Source organism: Melanerpes formicivorus, unplaced genomic scaffold (assembly GCF_026170545.1).
Source record: "Melanerpes formicivorus ecotype bairdi unplaced genomic scaffold, bMelFor1.0.p_v2 SCAF_43, whole genome shotgun sequence".
In the NCBI taxonomy this organism is placed as follows: Eukaryota; Metazoa; Chordata; class Aves; order Piciformes; family Picidae; genus Melanerpes; species Melanerpes formicivorus.
Window position 1 is genome coordinate 3,592,072 of NW_027142395.1, and position 23,854 is coordinate 3,615,925.

The 23,854-nt window shown below is 37.9% G+C and overlaps 1 protein-coding gene across 2 annotated transcripts in view; it reads right to left on the minus strand.

Annotated features, from left to right (window-relative positions):
* LRPPRC (leucine rich pentatricopeptide repeat containing) overlaps positions 1–23,854 on the minus strand; it is a 100,399-nt gene that overhangs the window by 65,923 nt on the left and 10,622 nt on the right. Inside the window, exons 2-14 of one of the 2 annotated variants that reach the window (XM_068158859.1) lie at positions 19,267–19,469; positions 15,986–16,108; positions 15,236–15,357; positions 15,087–15,145; positions 14,284–14,370; positions 13,707–13,833; positions 12,530–12,674; positions 11,951–12,093; positions 11,577–11,682; positions 11,381–11,488; positions 5,481–5,599; positions 4,715–4,808; positions 829–898 (exon numbers count right to left, since the gene is read on the minus strand). In XM_068158859.1, the coding sequence (XP_068014960.1) occupies positions 829–898; positions 4,715–4,808; positions 5,481–5,599; positions 11,381–11,488; positions 11,577–11,682; positions 11,951–12,093; positions 12,530–12,674; positions 13,707–13,833; positions 14,284–14,370; positions 15,087–15,145; positions 15,236–15,357; positions 15,986–16,108; positions 19,267–19,469 (1,506 nt within the window). Of the gene's footprint in view, positions 1–828; positions 899–4,714; positions 4,809–5,480; positions 5,600–11,380; positions 11,489–11,576; positions 11,683–11,950; positions 12,094–12,529; positions 12,675–13,706; positions 13,834–14,283; positions 14,371–15,086; positions 15,146–15,235; positions 15,358–15,985; positions 16,109–19,266; positions 19,473–23,854 lie in introns of both variants that reach the window. The other variant, XM_068158858.1, reaches the window with a different exon arrangement.

Below are 23,854 nucleotides of genomic sequence, written 5' to 3' on the forward strand. Positions count from 1 at the left end.
TCCTCCTTTTTCCATGGTGGAGCAGAATTAGCCAGATAGAACTTGCAATTTACTGGAAAATTATTTTTGTCATATTCATATGGTACATTGTACCTCAAATCCATTACAGTATTTTGGAAAATACCAGCCAATAAAATCAGCCTTTGGACTCTGGTGACCTCTGCTTTCCAGGCTATGCAGCAAAAAAATCATCTCATTCACAGTTCTAAATGCTTGACTCGGCAAACAGAAATGGTTCCTAATTGAGATATACTTGCATAAGCTTAAAACAACCCTGCAAGTCAGCAAGGAACCCTCCTTGCAAAATGGGACCCTAGGGCTGTGAATACTACATCCCAGCAATGTAGCACAACACTGTGTTAAATGCAGCATTTAAGAGCCCTATTAACCCAGAGGGCACAGGAGGCTATCAGATGTAGTAGAATAAACTTGGCTCCTGCTGGTATTTATTCTTCATTTAGCACCCATTTGCTTTAAAGAGTTAATTACAGAATCTTTAGGGAAGTCTTACATTAGCATAGGAGCTTAAAACCAAAAAAGTGAATAAAACCCCAAATGTTTACTACCCTGAGAACTTCATACGCTATCAAATATCACAGACCAAATAAGAACAGTGAAGTTAAAATACTTCAAACGGATGCTGTTATACAGCAGAAGGAAGGAAATCAGGGATAGCAGAGAGGAACCAAGACACCCCTCTGATCTGCTGTGCTTGGAGTCCTTTAAAATTTTCAAGCAGGGGGTGAAAAAGACTGCACAGACTTGTGCTCAAGAGGGCAAAGAAAGGGAACTTTTCCATAGAGGAAAATATTCATAGAGCAACCTTACCTTTTAAAACCCAAAATGAGGCTGTTTCTAAACAGACGAAAATCAATAGGAGGGGTGCTGGCTGAAGACACTGCAAATGAAAGAAATGTGTCTTAGCAGTCATGGTAAACAATTCCTGAACTGCAGTAAGTCAGGAGGCCATGTAAATAGGGTGTCATTACAAGCACTATTTCATTAGTTTAGTAAATCTTGACAAACATTTGTAAATCAAAATTTCAAATACCAGGCTATTTGAATCAGTCCTAGTTTAATCAGCAATAGATCTGCTCTACTCCAGAAAGAAACAAATACTCTGAAAGAGAGATTTTATCCCTCCTTATTGCCCTTAATAGCAATAGCTTATATAGTCATCTTTTACACAAAATGGTAATAAGCAGCATCTGCAAAAAATTAACAAGATCAAAGAAAATATTATTTTCCAGAAAGCAAAACAGAACCCAAACAATCCTCATCAAGAAAGCTTCAGATACTACTGCTAGAACAGAACCAAAAAAACCCCCGAAGGATTCAGAGGCAAAGGGTTTGTTAATTGTTTCAGACTGAATATGTTAATTGCTTCAGACTGAATACCTGCCTTAAAGTTTTCCCTTCTCTTTTGTTTTTTAAATAAAATGTGCATCCCTCACAAAAAAAAGGGCCACAACAAAACTCTCACAAAAACAAAAGCCCCCAACACAATGACATCTTAGATATTTGCTTCTACTGACAAGGAAGAAAAAGTAGCCCCACATTAAGTGCTATCCATTAAGTTAAACTGGGGAAAAAAGACATACAGAGTTCTAAAAGTTGGTATTTTGCAATACTGGTTCAACACACAGGAAGCTGTAAAATGACTGAAAATTAGATGATTATTTACAGTTATGCCCCATGTCCTCATCTTTACATCATTTCTTGGCTCAGTATTCCAAAGCATTCTACCTTCTTCCTCTAGAACTGCTGTGTTTCATTCCAGTCCTACAATCCAGCTAAGAAAAAGAATATAGTTGCATTTAAGTGCTGTATGAAGTTATCATCGTCTGACTTCACTATCACAATGGAATTTAAACCCTGTAAAAATAGAATGCACTGGGCCCTTTCAACAAGGGGTGTAAGAGAACTGAAATAAAAACACCAGCTCTACAGAAACCTGGAAAATAAAAGGTAGCAACAACATGCTAAAACCACTCTTTCCTCCAACTCCAGGCAGATAGAAAATTAGGAGTTTTAAATGTTAGAACTATTTTAAATTTGAAAATTTCAGGTGAAGTTGGTTTCAAGAAACCCTCAACAGAAATCCTGCTCTGATGGTATATTAAACTTTTTGCTCATAAAAAGATGAGCAGAAAAGCATCTTAGTATGCTCAGCTGCTGCTGACAATCGGCAAACTGGTTTCCTTAGCAACAAACAAGTCTGAGAAAATCAAGGGGCTTAAATGAAGTGAAATGGAACGGCATGATAAAGGGAAAAAGCAGCTCTCATGCACAGTGCCTTATGTACCCAGATTCCTCAGCTGAGCTTCGTAGTTTTCATCTTGTCAGTAGCAGAAATCTATACAATATAAGGCATGAGAAGCTGAATCAATACACCTAGATAGCAAACAGCATTAATAACCAATGTTCATCTCCTCCAACTATACTGATGAGAGTCTTTAACTGGTTTCCATACTGCATCTATTTTTCCCTCTTTGAAATGCTGCAAAAGCAGCAGAGTTAAAAAAAAAAAAAAATCAGCTGTTTAATATCTGTGCCTTATCATTACATAGGTGCTAATTAGGTTTACTAGCATTCATTTCAGCTTGGTAAACTACTTACAGGAATACTTTCCTTTAAAGCTCAAGTTCAAAAGAAATTTTGTATGTTTCTACGAATTATTAACCCTACTCTTTGTAAACAGCAATGCTCCCTACAAGATTTAAATTCAATATGCTAACAGCTAAACAATACACTGTGTGAGACTAATTCCATGACAGGAAGATAGAAAGCAGTCTACTTTGTGTGCTTCTACCATACTTGTGGTATCATATACATTCACCATACACATGTATTTGTGCCTTAGAGCACATCAGAATTTATTTTCGTTAACCAAAGTGAGTGTGAAGGGGTGGGTCTGTTCTTTCACTTTACAAACAGATTTCATAGCTCCTAATAAACAAGTAGCCTTTTTAAAAAAATTCATAGTTATTTTAGGCACTTCATTTTTCATGGTTAATACGGTTTTTTGGTAAAAGGCACAAACAAAATAATGGCAGAATGTAAATTAATTGAGTCTTTAAGAGTCACCTAATAAGTGTCCAAAGCAAAAATTAAATCACTGATGAGTAACTACTCATAGAATTTTCCCATTTTCAACATAGCAGTTTCCCAGCATCAGGGTGTATTTCTATAGTTGTTAAACAAAACAGTTAATGAAAATTGCAGCAAAAGACTGGTTTTATCTGTCCAAATCTCCTGAAAAACAAAACTGTTTCAACAAAGATCTTTCTGTATCCAATTTGGTCCCAATTTAGGTATTTTATTCCTGTTTCAGTATGCTAGGCACATAAAAACTGTATTTGTTTACACAATTGGAAGAAAAACATATGGCTAGTTAACCAAGCAAATCACAGAAACATTCAGGTTGGAAAAGACCCTCGGGATCAAGTCCAACCAATAACCCTACTCTGCAAGGTTTGCCCCAAACCATATCCCCAAGTATCACATCCAAATGACCTTTAAACACATCCAGGGTTGGTGACTCAATCACCTCCCAGGGCAGCACATTCCAATGCTTGACCACTATTCCGTGAAAAGGTTTTTCCTAATGTCCAGTCTAAACCTGTCCAGTCACAACTTGAGGCCATTCCCTCTTGTTCTATCACTAATAACCTGGGAGAAGAGACCAACACCAACCTCTATACAACATCCTTTCAGGTAGCTGCAGAGAGCCATGAGGTCTCTCCTCAGCCTCCTCTTTTCCAAACTAAACAGCCCCACCTCTTTCAGTCCTCATAAGATTTGTTCTCCAGGCTCTTCCCCAGGTTTGTTGCCTTCCTCTGCACTCACTCCAGCACCTCAATTTCTCTTGTATTGAGGTGCCCAAAACTGAACACTATACTCGAGGTGTGGTCTCACCAGCGCCAAGTATAAGAGGACAATCACCTCCCTACTCCTGCTAGACAAAGCAATTCTAATACAAGCCAGGATGCCATTGGCTTTCTCAGCCACCTGTGCACACTGCTTGCTCATATTCAGCTGACTATTAACTAGAATCCCCTTGCCCCTTTCTGCAGGACAGCTTTCCAGCCACACTTCCCCAACCCTGTAGCTTTCTTTCCATATATTCAATGATGTATATTAACAAAAGCCATCTTTGAAGACTCTCAAAAAGCAATTAAATTCATGCTGTTATGACTGTATCAACTAATTTACCCACTAAATTTATATACATAACTTCAATGACCAAAAGATCAGCAGAACATTCTCAGTTCAACCTCAGTGCCAATCATTTCTATAAAGGTGTTCATCTCATTAATGTAGTGCTGTAGTACTCCAAAGCTGTATTCGTAGACCAGTGTCCTTTGGTAATTGATACTGCAAACAGAAACAATCCCTGCATCACCAACTTAACAGTCATTGCTCAAGGAAAATTGTTTCCTTACGCCCTCTTAAATACAGGTGGGTCACAATAGTAGCACAATCACAGCAAAGCTCACATTGGTAAATATCTTACATGCAAACCTCACAGGCAAGTCCAATGCTAAAAAGAATAATGATACATTGTCCCGAACGTGTATTTTGAAACAGCCTGACATCTGACCACAGAGTTTCCCAAGTATTTTTAAACTTCATATTAATACATGTAAATCCTAGCCTACACAACCAACACTACCACTAAGTACATAGCAACATATGCACAGAAAGTACTTACACAGAGAGAGAACGTTGTTCAGCCTTCCATGTGCTGCTTCATGTCTTATTTTTGCCACAGACAGTCCAATAGTTTCAAACAAGCAGCCATTTTTCTAGAGATAAAGCAACCAATCATGGGAAGTACACATCGAGAAGACCCCCTGATACCTCACATTTCTAAATGCTTCCTTTACAAATGACATTGGCATTCTTGTATTGATAGCTGTTGAGAACATAGGAAGTGTGCTATATGGCTGGCCAGTTAAGCTGCTACTGACAAAAAAATCTCCAGCTCTTTTTTTCTTGAATTCAAATGGAAGAGCCAAAGTTACCAAAACAGAATCAGATGGTTAAACTTAGTCTGCAATTATGCATTCTATAACAAGTAAAAAAAAAAAAGGAAAATAAAATTTTAAAAGAAAACAAACAATATAAAAAGAATCACCAGAAACTATTTTAATACTTCTAAACATCAGTAAAAAAAATATAAAGGACACTGTTCAGTTAGTTAGTTCTGCATATCAGGAAACAGAAAGCTAGTAAGTCTTGAGCAGAATAATTTTGGTTCATTCACTCATGTTTCATTCTGAAAAGCAGAACGAAAAGCAACAGGTGAAAAACACAGTAAACAAACTGCCAGTGCAAAGACTGTTTCAAAACTAAATATCTGAACAAGCTCCATCAGAACAAGTTCATGTTTAGAGCACTACTGTAATCTAAAGCCTTCCAAGAGAACACAGAAAACAATACCATATCGCTCTTATGAACTCCAAGTGTACACTTACCTTCAGCTGGGCAAGGGCAGTTTCAGTATCAGCAAAATTTTTAAAAACATAGTCTGTGTATGTTTCTGCATCGAGTTCCACTCCCAACTCATGCATCACTTTGAGAACCTCAAAGATACCTATCAAGGCAAAATTGGTAATGTTAAGCATTTCAGACTCAACCTTTTAAAACAAACACATTTGTTTCTTTAATCTCCTTCCTTTAAACTAGGCAGGCAAAATCCTGCCTTTTTATTTTAGATGTTAATGAAGTTCTTAATTGTGAAACTTCACAACAGGTTTATTAAGTTTCCTGTTCTGTACTGTACTATCAAAACCAAGAAACTCTTGGCTAGCTTGGCAACCACTGGTGTACAAAGCTGTTTTCTAACAGTGAATATGTGACAGTTAGTCATGTTTGCAAAACATCTTCTAGAGCTATATATTAAGATGTCCACATTATTTTGCATAAAACACAGATATGAAATTTGGTGTAAAGCATACAATCAAATTGAAGCTATAAACGCATTCTTCAATACATAGCACATTCTTTGCTTTCTTCCCAGAATTCAGCTCTGATTAGAAAGACAAGCTTTCATGTTTGGTCTCTGGATTTCTTTAAAACAAGTAACTCCTGTATGCAAATATGTTGATCGACCTATCAATGCAACAGCTTCAAACTGAAAATTCAGAGAAAGGCTGGAATTTCCCAAGCCTCAGTGAAGCTATGTTGTAACTCTATGGGGTTCAGATCAATTCACACAACTAGACTGTGTATTACTACTGTAGAAAAGAATTTGAAGACAACAGATACTAAACCTTAATAGTTCAGCAATTAGAATTTTAGAGAATATGTCATGTGTTCTAATTGTGCACATTTCTGATGAACAGAAGCTTCCTACAGTAAACCCAGCTAGCAAACTCTTGAATCCACATCAAAATCAATCCAGGTATTATCATTTGTTGCTGGCCTAAAAATGATTTGTCAGTTGCTGCAGGACACCAGTACCAAACAGCATATGTTTTCTTCCAACATGCATTTCATACTTATTACTTTAAAAATGTAAAGTTTCCCAAAGTCCCTGTCTTTGCCCTGGAGTGCCACCTATGGAAAAGTGACACTTCCATGAATATTTTATGCAGTGCACTATGGTGCAAATAATCAAATGTGAATTCCCTTTGAGCACTTGAAAATACATGCAGGCAAGTCACACTAGATTAAAGTCGCATCATCTGTTCAAGTTTGCCTTAAACAAAACTGTGATTTTGGCCCAGAATCTGCAAAAATATGAATAAAGAATTAAATTAAGTCTTTCTTGATACCTTTCAGATTTTGACAGCTAGTTTCTATTTCCTGTTTTCAACTTCCCACAAAATATATTAGCTCCCTTTACGCCGAAGCCTTTTAAAAATAAATCTACCTGTATCACTAGACAGGGCCCTGAAGACCAAGAACTACATAAGGTAGTGAATAAAGTGCAGTAAACTCAGGAGATGGGAGTTCTGATTTGTGACTAGAACACAGCAGAAAGCTGTTAAGCACTCCCATTCTCTAGCAGGTACTTGCCACAAATGCCCAGTTCCTGAGTAAAAAAAAAGATGTATTTGAAGATTAGGGCACTAGCACAACACTGAGACGGAGATTAAGCAGGAATACCAGAAACAATGTTATGCATAATCAAATTAATCAAACTTAAGAAAATGTTTTCAGACATTATTTCTAAGATGGATGATATACACTTTAGGGAGAGAGGAATGGAAGAACAATGAAAACAACATAAAATCCTACAATTTTCCATACATTTCCTGCCTCACAGAGAACAGAACTACTTCATTATCCCAAAATATCTTTCAAAATGCACAGCACTGAAAAACGATACTGTAAAAATTTAATACTGTACTGGAAAAACATTAAAGAAAATACTGTAAGTCTGTCAAATATATCCATGAAATGGGATTTGAGTGTTGAGTGTGGACTTCTCTCTTCCCCAGCCAAAATATGGACTGAAAATAAGAGTGAAACTATAGTGGGCCTATGTAGAACATCAGTCTTCCAAAGTATTTTGAGAACACATCCCCAACAGCAATCAAGTTGTTAATTTAGAAATTATGTGCTACAGTATTGATATATTATGCACATTATAAAACACACTAAAGAACCATAAAGTAAAAAGGATGAAATATTAATTTCATTTCTAACCAGGCTGCTCACAATGCCATGAATTGCCTTGCCATACCCCTCTGTGAAATATACTGATCCAAAATAATGAGTATGACTAAAACCCTTAATAAAGTCTTCCAGCCAGCTCCCTGCTTGATCAAGAACATGTTTTTGAGATCTGTGGCTGAGATATGTAAGGCTGGCATGACCTGAATATCTAAAAATCAAGTAATGGAGAGGAAAAATAGAAACAGGGAACAAAACTTCTGTTGCCCATTCTGTCATTACTGGAAACAGCACTCAAACATCTCAACAGAACAAATTCCAGCCTCAAATTAGTACATTGAAGAACAAATATAGAAGAGATTAATTATGATAGTCAATATTTCTGTGAGAGCAGAGAAACTTACTGCTTTTTAGGAAGTGAAAGGTGTGGTTTCCCTATTGGTCCACTTTTCATTTTGTAAGTTGCTCAGAGTAAGTAATGCCTTTCTCCTAAAGCAGTCCCCTCAGAACAGGGAGGATTTCTAAAGCAGTTACACAGATGTGCAAGGGCAGTAACATTTGCTTTAAGCCGTTTTTGGCAAGAAAACAAACAAAACAAAAGGCAATAACTCTAGCTCGAGAAGCAAGGGTGGATACAGGACAACAACATAATATTTAAGATACTTTTGCTGTGCTGTTAATTTCAGATATGCTCAGGAAGTTCTTTGCCAGAAAAGTACAAAACAGCATTTTGCACAATTACTTTCTAAAATCACCACCCTTATTGCTCTCTGGACTCATACACGCTTATTTCCTTTATTTCCTGAAGTAGAAATTGAATTACCATTCAGTAACCATGCTTTGTGTATGCAACAGTTTAGTAGAAAACAAAATATACAACTGACATAAAAACTATCTTAAAAGAATATCATGATCACACAAAGCTGAAGGGGAGAATATGATATTCAGTAACAAGCCTAAGTGAAACATTTCTGCTCATTTATTCTAGGCCTTCTTGGGTTTAGTGTATAATCTAATTAAAGATGAATCTCAGCACCAATAACAGTTCCACCTCATATTAATCTTTTAAACCCCGCAAGCACTTTCCACTCCTAAAAGCGTAAGAGCATTTACTTAGAAAAATACTATGGAAATAAGTAATTACCAACTTCTATAACAGATGCCCATAAAAGCAAAAACGCTCCATCTGAAATTACGTGTCTATGTCAAATGACTCAAAAAAGCTGCTTGCTATTTCAGGATGGTTGCAATTCTCTATGACATATTTTTAAATGGCCTTCCTTAGCTTCATTCCTCCTAGCCACCACTTCACTGCTACCTCTCTCTCAAACTTAGTTCCACAGTACAAGAGTTGGAGAATTTCCTCTGATATCCTGTTTCAGCTTTTGTTATAATAAACATTAGATAACCATATAATTACGCATTGGTGCTAGTTACATGATTGTTTGGGTTACGTTACACATGCTGATGCAGACATTTATACCCTGCAGTTCCAGATAGGCTCTCGAATATTTTCTGTGCTATTTAATGATTATGTTGCCCACTGTTCATATCCTATCCAATTTTTAATAGTTTTTCCTCAAAGTTCTTTCCCATTTTCAGCCTTATCCACAGCAAGATGAAAAATTATAGCATTAGGCCACATGTAACTACTTTGTGGAGAAAGGAAGTATTACGTCATTTTTGGTATATGATGTGATACAATGCCTGTCTCTACTTTTTTTTTTTTTCCACTGAGCTCTATCATTTTTTGCTGCTAGAAAGCATCTTTCTGATAATTTACTGCCTGATGTTACGTCTAAGTTTTCACTGCAGCAGCATTTTTTGCTCTGTTATTAATATATAACAATTTCAGGGTGAGTGGTTTTTTCCCCCCCAATATTTACTTTCCTGCAAGTGTATTGGTTGTATTTTTAGATGGTGGTTCTCATTCAATCATTTCTTCTATTACTAAACTTTAAAGCATGAATGTAAGCTCACATCTGGGAAAGAACAAGCTGCAGCAGGAATAGTTCCACTGATTCTTCAAAGAAGAAGAAATTGCTTAGATTTCATATATATTCTAAGAATTGTGAAATCATTTTGTAGGTATGCACACATCAGTAACATTTCCCCTTAACAATTCAAACTGAGAGACAGAACCAGGTTACAAAAATGTCTTTGCTAATCCACAGGACTGTCATACAAACATATAGAAGTTTATGTATCCAATGCCTCTGCAGATAGAAAAATATGGGCTCTCTAGAAAAAGGCAAAGACAGAATCAAGAGTTCTTTCATCAGTTTTCTTCTCAATTTGCTTTTATGACTTCCAGCAGGAACTACCAGCCAAAGCGTAAGTGATTTCTACATTAGGAGTCTAAATTGAGACAACCTCTCATCTTGCCAAAGACCTAAAGGGATATGAAAACTTTTCTTGATGCTGCTTCAATTTTGGGAGCCTGGGAGCCACATCTAAACCTAAAAATACTTCTTATGTCTCATAATGGTGTTGGTGAGGTGAAGTTTTCCACAGTTACAGAAGCGTGTTTTTCCAGTTGGCTGCATCCATGAACAAGTATGACACCAATTTCAAAACTGCTTATTTTTGGCAATATTGTACTTCAAGTAAGTCACAAAGGCCCCAACTCAAACAACGGTGCCAGACTTTTTAAAACATCATCTAACTTTCAAGCATTTGAAAACCTAGGAGAAGATAAACTTAGTCTAACAGGAATAGAGAGACTAAAGAGTTAACAAAAACTGAATATTGTTTTCATAAAGGCTTTTTGAAAAAGACTTGAGACATTTTTATAGCCAGAAACAATTAGGGAATACTTGTTTCAGCATTTCTTCCAAACTGGAATGTGACTGTATATTTAAGATAAAATTGCGATATGAAGAGTCTGCTAAAAGCACTTTTTTTTTGTTTGTGCATTTTGTTTGTCACCCAATGTCACGCTAACAACTCTGCATCTCATTCTAAAGCGCATTATACTGTGAGATAAGATGAAAAAGACAGTTTTTTGTTTCCCCAAGGGGGAAGTACTTCTCTTAAAAGCATCTTTTTACAATACCATTCTTTCTGAATTACCAATAACGCAAACCAAAGAATTAGATACTGTACTCTAAAATTTAGTATTTGTTCAATTCTTATTCATAACCTGTAGCCATCCCCATGTGTAACAGCGGAAAGTATGCTAAATGCTTAAACCTACTTAAGAATCCCAAAGATTGAGCATTTCTGTCCTTCAATCAGTATGCTGTCAGGTCAGGCTCACACATTCAGCAATGTAAGTTCTCCTGCACTTTTTATTATTGTAATGAAACTCACATTTGGCTTATCTGGTAGACAAGAAGGTGGCTTGCAAGAAGGATTGGGTTTGCAGTCCAAGAGAGCTATTGTAACATAACCTTACTTTTACATTCTTCTCCAATTTCTGTTTCTTCGAGAGTGAACTCTCTAAAAGGTAATGAGCAGCAAAAAGAACGTGGAAAGCAGAAAGGATGTGAAGAGTTAAAAAATTAAACATACTGTCACATCTTTCTATGCAAAGGTAGACCTGAAATTTGTAGAACTGTACCATGATTAAGTAAGAAAGTAGGTTTTAAAAAAATATCTTTCTGAACTAAAAATTGTTTGCAACAAAGTAAGACATCCAGCAAGGTCTCCATCTATTCTCAAAGAGCCTGCTGAATTTCCTAGCAATGTTTTAATAAAGATTTGTACATTAGGTTTGCAATAAAGCCGGAAGAGCACTTATCAGATAACTAACCTCTAAGATTCTTCTCCTTCTGGAACTGAACAAGCAGTGGCCAGGCATAGTGAGCTCTGAGTGGTAGGCCTTCCTTTTTCATCATCTTCATTACATCAATGGCCAAGGCTGAAAACATGCACATAATTAAAGATAAGATAATTAAATCAAGTACTTCACATAAGCATATGTAAAAGTAACTAAATCAGCATAGTACCTGATTTGTTTGCCTCCAAAGCACAACGCAAAATAAATGGTAAGGGTGCTGAGTGCATTTTTGCTTCTTTCAACTCAAAACAAAATTGCTTCAGTTTGTTCATAGGCTGAAAAGAATTAAAAAAAATAGCAATTTAATACTTCTTCCACTTCCTCAAATTAAGAATGTCAGATTCTTCTTGTGCTTAGGAAATGCATATCACATATATCAAGTAATTCCTTTGTAATTTTCAATTTACTATGCAAATTGATAACCTTATTTTATTCCTTAAGAACAGTGCAAAGTAAATATAGCATTTTCCATCTTTACAGTTGGAATAAATACATACACTTATTAGCATATTAGGGAAAAAAAAGTATTACTGTTCTGCATACCGTATCTCTGTTCACACAGTGCTGCAAGAAGAAGCTACCCTGGTCCACATTCTCACGTGATAAATGATTAAAAGACTTCAAAATATTGAAGCCTATATCTTCAAAGCCATGAGTTATCAGAGTCAAACACAAGTTCATTGCATCTAGCAATTAAAAAAACAGAACAAAATTTAAAAGTGCATATGACAATTTTCACATTAGACTACTAAAATGAACAAAAGCCAGGAAAGAAAATGTTTGTCGTTTATCGTTAACATACTTTTAACTATGATCAACCAATCAAATTCAAGAATACCATTTTCAGATTTGTATTGAATTACTTTTTCCCATTACAAAACCATGCCAAAAATTAGAAACACCACCACTGCAGCCTGACAGAATGATACTAAACAAGAGAAACACATTCCCAAACACATCGATAAAGAAAAAAATGGACGGAGTATAATTAACAGCTATTAGATTACACAAACTGGGATCCAAGAAAAAGTATAAAGTTACCTATTGGAGGAAGGAAGAGAAGGAGAAAATGCTTTCCCTCCCCACTCCAGCAAAACACTGCTGCAGTAACCAAAGACATACCTGGAATTAATTCCCTTTCAAATCTTATGCGTTCTTTAATATCTTCAATGTACTGAGGATACCCAGCCTTGACAAGGCTAAAAATCACCTGCATCAAAATCCTGTCCATATGGTACCCTTGAGTCTTCTCAACCTCTTCTAGAGTCTGTAAACCAGAATAAATTTCTAGTATTTATCTTTAATGATCTCCAAAGTGAGTGGGAAAAGAAAACAAAACAACCCACCAAAACACCACCACCAAAAAACAACCCAGAGAAATGTGAGGATTTTCCCGTTTTTCAAGACCATGGGTTTAGACACATAGATCTTGGATATTGTCTCTTCCATATTCCACAGAGGGTTTCAAACACGTTTAGGTTACAACAAAAGCAAGCAAACAAAAAAAGTACAGATAAAAGGGATAGAATAGTTTCTTTCCAATATCTAATAATAAATGAAAATCACACACAGATACCAGGTATTTTCATTGTGAGATGACTATCAAAAGAAACTGCTTCAAAAATCACAATTTCTGTTCGTGTTTGGAAGGAGACTGGTTGATGAAGATTTGTCTAATTTGTAAGTCACAGAACAGTGTTATGTTTCCCACATTCTTGATACAGTCCTCTCCATCTGAAACTGCTTACTAAACTCAAACCAATTTTCTTTTCTCATTCCTTTGTGAATACTACTTTTTTTTTTTAAAATTAAGAAAGAGTACTTGGGGGGAAAAATAGCTACACAAAGGGCTGTAAGGCAACCTTACTTTATCCATGCTTGATGAATACGTAAGTTCTTGGTATGGACTCTCAAAAAAGAGATTCTGTGGCTTCAATAGGAGCTGGATAATCAAGGCTAACTTTCAATTTTTCTATAGATATACTTATAAGTATCTCACCTGCAGTATTTGTCCCTGAGAACAAAAACTGATTTAATAAATCACTTGCTGGCAAACCTATCTTCTCAGAGTGAAAGGTAACTATCAAAAGCCAAGGATTTTTCATGAAGTGTGGAACTGCTTTCTGTTAACCAACTTCTCAGATGTGTTTTTAAAAAGTTTAACTGCTGTGGACTAAGATGGCACAAATTATAATAAATTACAACATTTAGTATTATTTCACCTGCATGAATAAAAAGCACTTCAAAGTTAAACTGAACAAAAGATCGAGTCAGTTATTTAAATTCAAACATGCAATACCTTTTTGATGCTGTCAATATCACCCTTCTCCGCATACACACTCAGCAGCGACAAATAGGTGTCTGGACCTGGTTCAACACCCGCCATCCTCATCACTGAAAGGATATTTTCTGCGCTCTTTATGTCTCTAACAATTCAAAACAAAGACTCTCAATACATTTAATCATTACAATGTTTGTTGTGACATCCACACTGCTTGAAAACAGACTACAACAAGCATAAAGAACTTGTTTAAACTATGCAAATTATGAAAGTTCAAAATGCAAATCTTTTCATTATTGTATTATTTAAAATACTCTTTCAACTGAACAGCTGCAGAAGCATAAAACCAAGTGCAACAAATTTCTTTTTCAAATGCTATGAAAGTACATTAATTTGTCTTAAATTTCAAGATCTTCAAGCACAAGAAGAATCTACTTGCTTTGTTAAACTGCCCTGTTCCACTCCAAAAAGTACAAGGGAGTCTTATATACATTACTATTTAAACCCCTCACACTATTCTGCAGCATGCTATTTTTCTATACAGTATCACTTTATATTGCAGCAAAATTAAAAGAAAAAAGGTATTAAACATTACCCTGATCTTGCATGACCTTTCACAAGGCTACTGAATACTGCCTCAGTGACTGGCAGATCTTTGTTCTTCATAAATCCAAGAATTGTACTGCAAAACACAAGACAATGAATAAATAGATTTTTTTTTTTTTGGCCTTTGAAAAGATAAACTACTGAGCTATTTGTGCTCTGCTGGACTGTACCATCAAATAAAATCTTTATGTTATTGAGCAACTGTATTTGGGAGTGCTGCATAATATCCACATAATTTGGTAACCTGCATTACTTCAGATGTATGTGTCACTTTGAAATATGCAGGCACAAGGGTGGGGCTGGCCTTTTGGGTTTTTATCTTCATTTTACATATTTCTCTGTTTCAGCAACCACACTATTCCAACTTTAGCTTGCCAAAGTTGAAATGTTACACATTCAGCAAGCCCTATATAATGACAACAACAAAAAACAAATTACTCCTCTTTGCTCCCTAGCCCACTTCATTGTCAAATGCCTCTTCCAGTAGCCAATTACATACACAGGCAGTAACTCTTCATAATCTTACAGTGGCTGTTAAAAATGACAAAAGTTATTTTCTGACCAACCTGAATACAATGTGATTTGGAAACACTGGTTTATCAGTTTTATTTTGCTTGTGTAGTTCCTAGCTGTCTCTAAGAAAATGCTCTTTAGTGCTCGGTTAAAGTAAACTCCCTCTTTATTTTGCTCAATTTATAAGAATTATGCTGAAATGAGTCTTATAATTATGGGAAGGCAATATGAGAAACAGACTTTGTGGAAATCCCCTCAAATATAAATGCATAAGAATACCTTGCCCCTTCAATGTCTCCCTCGTTGCAATATGCAGCAATCAACCTTTGGTATGTAACCTACAAAAAATAAAAAGGGGAAGTTAATGACTTCCATCCAACAAATGGATGCTATTATTATGAATTAAGATATCCTGAAAGGGTACCTACTCGATTGGGCTGTACATTAGCTTCCTCCATTCTGGCCAAGAATTCTGTTGGAGAAAATTTGTGCTCATTCTGAAGGTAGACTTTAAGTAAAGCATTGTAATGGCTCGTATCATACACGGCACCTAAGGGAAGATTTCAACCACAGCGAGTGAATACAGATTCTCTAAATTCAACATGATTTTAATAGCATTCTCAGGTAATCTCATTCTGTATGAACTTCATGTATAATCAGACTGTTTCATTTTACTCATCTTTGAAATATCCAAAATCAATTTAATAGCACACGGGTTTATAAAAGGCTAAAACATAACAAAGGTACAGTAGCATCAATGCTCATGTGTGTGCTATTCCACAGCCTCCTCAGCTGTGTTTACAGATGCAGCAATTTTACTATCAAGAAGCAAGTTTTAGTCTCTAGGAAATTGTGTTTAAAAATTTTAAGTGGTAGCACTAGGAATACTCAGCCCATCAGATAGCAAGGTACCATTTAATAGAAATGTAAAATACACTCTTACAATAATAAAAATCAAGCAAAGTCCATGAGATTAACACCCCTAGATGTCAGTATAACTCCCAGAATAGGAAATAGGTCTCACCTGAACAATAAAACCTAGTGTTTATTCAGCAATGAGTATTGGCTGTTACACCCAAACATTTAAACACTATTAAAATACATTCAGTCTTCTATTACAAATAAAGTAATTAAGCACATAGCTGTTCTTTCAAGAGGGACTAATAAAATCAACCTACCCAGTTCCTTCATCTTCTCCCATATCATATGGGCTAGTTCTGTTCTTTCTGGTGCCAATATCTCTGGTAAAAGAGCACCACAACTTCGCAACAAAAGCAAGGCCTGGTTACTCCCTGGAGACCCTGCAAGTAGAACACAACCAAAAGTTTCTTCATAAATAATTATGTGTTTAGTATCAGGAAAAAGAACTTAGACGGACCCACTAAAATACTTAACCATTTTGTACACTATAAATCTCCAAGATAAAGAAAGATGTTTGCTGAACAGAATACCCAAATGATTCAATAATTACACTACTATGGTTACCATGAAAAAGATTCATAATAAAACATCCCAATTACAGAACCATAGAATCTACCCAGGTTGGAAGGGACCTCCAAAGGTCATCTAGTCCAACCACCCTGCAACTAGCAGAGACATCCTCATCTCGATCAGTTTGCCCAAAGGCGTGTCAAGTCTCACTTTGAACATCTCCAGGGAGGCAGCCTCAATCACCTCCCTGGGCAACGTGTTCCAATGCTCAACCACACACATTGTATGTTAGGAAAAAATTCTTTACAATCTAAATCTACTCTTTTCTAATTTCAAACCAATTAATGAGCTCAGCTGAGCAGAAATTAAGTACAACACAAGATACTAAACTCAGATGAACTAGTACTTTAAGTTTCCCCATCCAAGAACCATAGATCCTTACATCTTAACGGAGACATACCTTTCTGGTACAATTCAGAAAGGGCAAAATACTTCATAGCAATTCCATATGACTCCAAAACTGGCATTCTGAGACATTCCACATTTAAATTTCCTTTAGCACTTCTGCCCATGGTCAACACAAAATAAATTTAGTCATTTACATCTATATAGAGCATAGTGAAGGAAACTATGAGAGCATCTACCTTCTCTGACTTCTGCACTAGCCACATAATCTGGAAAAACTAACTCCTATTACCTCTTCTGGACTTCATTACTCCACCTGAAGCAAAAAAAGGCAGAGCTGCAGAATCTATCACAGATTACCCAATAAGATGGAGAAAATTTTTGTGTTTTTCAATCATGTCTTAATACACAAACCCACATGCTTCTAACAAAAAGAATGTTTTTAGAAAGCAGCATACTGTAAAGAGGGAAAAAAAAAAAGTGGGGGCAAAAAAAAAGGTCTATTCCTTCCTCACAGAAAAAGGTATGCTTCAGAAGCAATTTCATCTAGCAAGGAACAAAATAAAATGTTCACACACAACATAAATGATGACAGAAATCTCTCAAGTTTTTTATCTCAGAGACAAACAGACAGACTTGACAGATTCAGACTTCCAAAGTGACTTGAAGTCTTAAGTACTATCAGTGTTCAAGTTACTTCCAGATCATGCCAACACCCTGAAGCTCCACACAGCCCAGCACAGAGGCAGTTGTTCTTGCCAGAAAAGCTATCTCCAGCTGCTGATGATTATTATAAGTGTAATTTTTAATTATCTAGAGCTGTAGAAACAGCTGTACACCTATAAAATCAAGGCTGGGCAGGGAAGTGAAAAACCCCTCTGCAACAGAAAGTTATAGACCATCTAGAATTGCATCTTCAGGTACCAAAAGGACCAGCAAATATAGGACACTGCATAACCCCTGAAAACTGTATTTAAAAAGAGTGCAAACTACAGAAGAAAAGTTGTTTTATACAGAGTAAGCTCAAATGGAAGAAACACCAGCAGCAGGGGGGAAAAATAATTAATTATGAGAAAAGAGACCCAAGTTAAAACATTGAAGGATCACGTACTTAACTGCAAATGGGAATGCTAACTTCTGAAGACATAATAGAGTGGTAAGTCATACTCAAGTAACTTTTAAAACCCTGCATACAACTAGTTCATGCAATAAAAACAATACATCTCCAGTTTCACAATGTCAGTGTTATACTAGCAACCTCAAAAGGACAAAAAAAAAAAACCAGCAGAAAAAGGGTTGGCAGCATAAGTATGGAAAGATGCAGGATGAGATCTAGAGCAAACACCTCCTTTGGGCAGAACAATAGGATTTGCTTGTGTTTGTGTTAAGAAAAAAAATATATATAATTTCCCACACTTGCTAAATTAGTTTTCAATACCTATTATTTCATATGAAAATATTTGTCATTTATATCAATTGCACCCCTAACTTAATCTCTTGCAAAGTTCTTAGTTGTTGTTTTTTTTCCCCCAATATATTTACACAGGCATAGAAAACCTCTGTAAGCAATTAATGTTTTTAATATGACTTCCTAAAATGTATGTCACTCAAAGATCACCAAGAATGAGGATTTGCAAATAAGCTTAGAGACATTAAATTCTTGCCACCCCACACTTGCAAATTACAAGTTTATACCTGAAAAAAAGACAAAGCAGTCAAGACCAGAAAGTGTTATCCAAGCAAAAACTAAGTTGTTAAACAGAAGGAGTACAAATTGAAGACCCCTCTTTTAAAGACAGAGCCACAAAACAAAAAGGGTAATCCCAGGTATACAAGCCATTTACAGTCCAGAACAATGCACAGCAAAGTTTAAAACTGAAGTGAAATACTACATGATACCATTAATAAATATTGGCAGTAGTACTTACTGAGTATACTTAGAAAATCTCTGTTGACTCATAGTAACTGCTACCAAACCTCATCAATTGTTGTACCTGGTTTGCAAAGCATTAATACAGTACAGCTGTTTTCAGCCAAAGGGGTATTAAGCCTGCCAGAATGAACAATGCCTTGTCTCTGGACTTTTGGATTATAAAAAAAAATTAAAAAATAAAGCTTTCTTGTCCTGAATAACCACAGCTACCCGGCAATGTGGTGACCTGGGGATCACCTCTACATCTCCCTCTACAGTAGTGCTTTAAAAAAATAGCCTCTTAGGGATGGCACTGTTTATTAGACATTCTATAGGCATACTGTGTAAGCCAAACAGGCACAATCCCTCTTCAGAGTGCACAATACAGTTACACAAGGAAGGTGCAATATTTCCCAATAAAAAAAATCCATAGTAAGCAAGGCAACAGAATGTTTCTTCAAGGGAATTCGTACTTAATTTTCACAAGACTTATAAATTTCTAAAGACAAAAAGAAAAAAGCAAACATGCATTCACACAAAAGTAACCTCTCTGAAGCATTTAAAGTCTGGTCATCAAACTATGCAGCAGATAAACCACTCAAAGACAAAACATAAATGAGAACTCTTTCAACTGATTTCCTTGGTTTAATGAACTGTAATATTTCAGCTGTAAAATTAGCTTTTATTTTGTTTTTATTTGAAGCAACTTACCTGTTCTGCATACTTCATGAAAGACTTTTAGTAGAAGGGTTTTAGGGATGCGGCCCGTCTTCCTGACAGAGTTATCCAGCTTGGTTAAAGCCCAGTCAAACTGCCAGGGCCGCCTGCTTTGAATTTCTGAAATTGCTTCTTCTTTAACACTTCCCTCCTGTTGAGGTGCAACTGTAAGGAGCCTTATTTGGTGCATTTGGCTTCTGCTTGAATAAAAATAAACAAATATTGATTACATTTCTGTGAATCACTTCGCAATCACACTGGGGACACTATGTCACAGTTTCTCCAAAACATTCCACACTGATACAAACAAACACCTTTCAGTGTCTTTCTACTTTAAAAGACAGAATAGAATTAACCAGGTTGGAAAAGACCTTGGAGATCATTGAGTCCAACCTATCAAGCAACACCATCTAATCAACTGAACCATGGCACCAAGTGCCTCATCCAGTCCCCTCTTAAACACCTCCAGTGATGGTGACTCCACCACCTCCATGGGCAGCACATTCCAATGGCCAATCTCTCTTTCTATGAAGAACTTCTTCCTAACCTCCAGCCTAAACCTACCCTGGCACAGCTTGAGACTGTGTCCTCTTGTTCTGGTGCTGGTTGCCTGGGAGAAGAGACCAACCCCCACCTGGCTACAACCTCCCTCCAGGGAGTTGGAGACAACAAGAAGGTCTCCCCTGAGCCTCCTCTTCTCCAGGCTAAGCAGCCCCAGCTCCCTCAGCCTCTCCTCAAAGGGCTTGTGTTCCAAACCCCTCCCCAGCTTTGTTGCCCTTCTCTGGACACCTTCCAGCAACTCAACATCTTTCCTAAACTGAGGAGCCCAGAACTGGACACAGGACTCAAGGTGTGGCCTAACCAGTGCTGAGTACAGGGGCTGAATGACTTCCCTGCTCCTGCTGGCTACACTGTTCCTGATCCAGGCCAGGATGCCATTGGCCTTCTTGGCCACCTGGGCACACTGCTGGCTCATGTTCAGCCTACTATCAACCAGTACTCCCAGGTCCCTCTCTGCCTGGCCACTCTCCAGCCACTCTGAGCCCAGCCTGTAGCACTGCATAGGGTTGTTGTGGCCAATGTGTAGAATCTGGCACTTGGATGTGTAAGATAAAAGAAAGATATATTTGAGTACACTGTCTTACAGTGTCAACGGTTTCCCTGAGATTTTCAGTTGGATTCACCTCATGAATTAAATGGTTTAAATACTGTTAAAAATAAAGTCCACAACTGAACAAAAACAACCTCCTCCCCCCCGAAAAAAATCCCAACAAACAATCAAAATAAAAACCCCAAAGCAACTAGATTTTTTAAGTCATCCAAGTGCTGTAAAAGCCTATTGTCACACTACAGCTCCTCAGCAAAAACTTACACATATTTGAAAAATCACTTCAAGGACAATCCTGGCAATCTCTCCCAGAACACAGCAAACCAAGGCAGCACATGCTACCTTCCTTTTAAATTAAAACACACAGAAACTAATGCAGAGGCAAATGTTTCCAACAAGTGCTTAAAAAAATGAGGAGATCATTCCCCACTCTGCAGAATTTACACTAATGGGCATGAAGCAGCCGTCCTACGATGCAGCCCAAATATCAGCTTTGGATGTGTTTACGTATTTATTTTCTCAAAATAAAGTGTGGTAAGAAAAAGAAACAATGAGAATGTGTTCTTTCTAGCAAACTAAGAGCTTGCCCTTTTTCCTTTTCAAAACTAACAAGTAAAAAAAAATTACCATTAGAGACAAGTATTTTTGAAAGTCTGCTCTCAATTGTCCTTATGACTGCATAAAATAAACCAGATTGTTATCCTCCAGAAAACATACATGGTGGATGGTAAAAAGTCATTTTGGTCACTTCTGAAATTACCCTCCCTCATCTCTGCCTCTCAGGCCAGCTCCTGAGCTAAAGTTTTGTAGGGTCACAGTATCACAGTACATTAGAGGTTGAAAGGGAACTCCAGAGATCATCAGGTCCAACCCCCCGGCCACAGCAGCATCACCTAGGGTAGTCCGCACAGGAATGCATCCAGACAGGTTTTGAGAGTCTCCAGAGAAGGAGACTCCACAAACTCCTGGGCTGCCTGTTTCAGTGCTCCACCACCCTCACTGTAAAGAAGTTTCTTTTCATGTTGAGGCAACATCTACGTTCATGCTTGTACCCATTTCTTCTTACTATTGTGCATCACCAAAAAGAGCTTGGCCCTATCCATTTGACACCCACCCCTCAGATATTCATACACATTTATCAGATCCCCTCTCAGTCTTCTCAAGACTAAATAGCCCCAGGGATCTCAGTCTCTCTTCATAGGGGAGGTGTTAAAATCCCCTAATCATCCTTGTGCCCCTCTGTTGGATTCTCTCCAGCAGGTCCCTGTCTCTCTTGAACTGGGAAGCCCAAAACCGGATGCAGTATTCCAGCTGTGGTTTCACCAGGGCAGAGGGGCAAAAGAACCTCCCTAGACCTGCTGGACACACTTCTCTTGAAGCACCCCAAGATACCATTGGCTCTCTTGGCCACATGGGCACATTGTTGTCTCATGGAGAACTTGCTAGGACTCCCAGGTCTTTCCCCATGGAGCTGCCTGTAGTGGGGCATGTTGTTACCCCTCCCCAGGTGGAGGACCTTGCACTTGTCCTTACTGAACTTCATGAGGTTTGCCTGCACCCAGCTCTCCAGCCTGTCCAGATCTTGTTGGATGGCTGCACAACCTGATGGGGTGTCAGCCACCCCCTCAATTTTGTGTCATCAGGAAACTTGCTGAGGATACACTCAATCCCCTCATCCAAGTGGTTGATAAAGATATTGAACAAAACTGGAACCAGTACTGATCCCTAGGGAACACGGCTGGCCACACACCTCCAAGTTGACTCTGTGCCACTAATAACAATGCTCTGAACTCTGTTGTCAGCCAGTTTTCAATCCACCTCATTGACCATCTGTGCTGCATTTCCTGAGCTCTTCTGTGAGGATATTATAGAAGACAGTATCAAAAGCCTTGTTGAAGTTGGGGAAATATGACATCCACTGCTCTTCCCTCATCTATCCATTTGGCCATGGTTTCATAGAAGGCTATCAGATTACTCAGGCAGGATCTCCCCTTGGTGAATCCATGTTGGCTATGCCTGATAACCTTCTTGTCTTCCATGTGGTTGGAAATGACCTCCAGGATGAGCTGCTCCATCATCTTTCCATGGATGGAGGTGAGGCTGACTGGTCTGTAGCTGCCTGGCTCCTCCTTCTTGCCTTTTTTGAAGACTGGAGTGACATTTGTTTTCTTCCAGTCATCAGGCACCTCTCCTGTTCTCCATGACTTTTCAAACATGATGGAGAGAGGTTCAGCAACAGCATCAGCCAGCTCCCTCAGCACTCATGAATGCACCCCATTGAGGCCCATGGATTTGTGTCTTCAGTTGGTGTAAGAGATCTCTAACCCAGTCCTGACCAGTGGAGCATCTTCTTCGCTCCAGTTCTGCTCCCTTGCTTCCAGAGAGTGAGGTTCCTGAGGGCTGGTCTTAGGAGGCAAAGGAAGCATTCAGCAATTCTGCCATCTGTGCATCATCAGTTACCATAGCTCCCCTATCATTCAGCAGTGGGCCTACCTTTTGCCTCCTCTTCCTTTTATCATTGATGTATTTGAAAAAACTCTTCATGTTTTCCTTCACCCCCCTGATAAGACTCAGTTCCAAGAGGGCTTTGGCCTTCCTTGTTGCATCTCTACATTCTCTGGCAATATTTCCATAATCCTCTCAATTCACCAGACCGTTTTTCCACATATTGTAAACCTCCTTTTCCTTTCCAAGTTTTCCTAAGAGCTCCTTACTTATCCATGCAGGTCTTCTCCCTTACTTATGTTGTTTGGTTTGGTTTTTTTTTCCCAAGGGAATACATATTTCTTGAGCTTGGAGGATGTAATGTTTGAATATTAACCATCTCTCTTGGGCCCCCCCTTCCTTCTAGAGTCCTAGCCCACTGGGTATTTCTAAGGAGAGTCTTCAAGAGGGCAACGTTAGCCCTCTTAAAGTCCAGGGTTGAAACTTTATTTATCACCCTGCTTCTTTGTCTGTTGATATTAAACTCTAACGTGTCATGGTCACTACAGCCAAGATTACCCCCAACCTTAACATCTACAACCAGTCCTCCTTTGTTTGTTAATACCAGGTCCAGCATTGCAGTCCTCCTTTTTGGTTCATCAACTACCTGCAGAAGAAAGTTGTCATCAATGCACTGCAGTAACCTTTTGGATTGTTTATGCTTGGCTGTGTATCTTTCCAACTAATGTACCAGAGTGACACTTGATTTTGAGGCCACTCAAGTGGCACCAGGGCACTTGATCTTGAGGCTACTTCCAGCTACCTGTAGAAGGCCTCATCAACAGCTTCTTCCTGGTTTGGTGGTCTGTAGTAAACACCCACAACCATTGTCATCCATGTTTGTATGTCCCTTCACTCTTATCCATAAGCTTTCAACACCTTTATCATTTCCCCCTGGGTTAAGCTCAACACATTCTAGTTGCCTATTCACATAGAGAGCAACTCCACCACCTTGCCTTGTCAGTCTGTCCTTCCTGAAAAGTACACAGT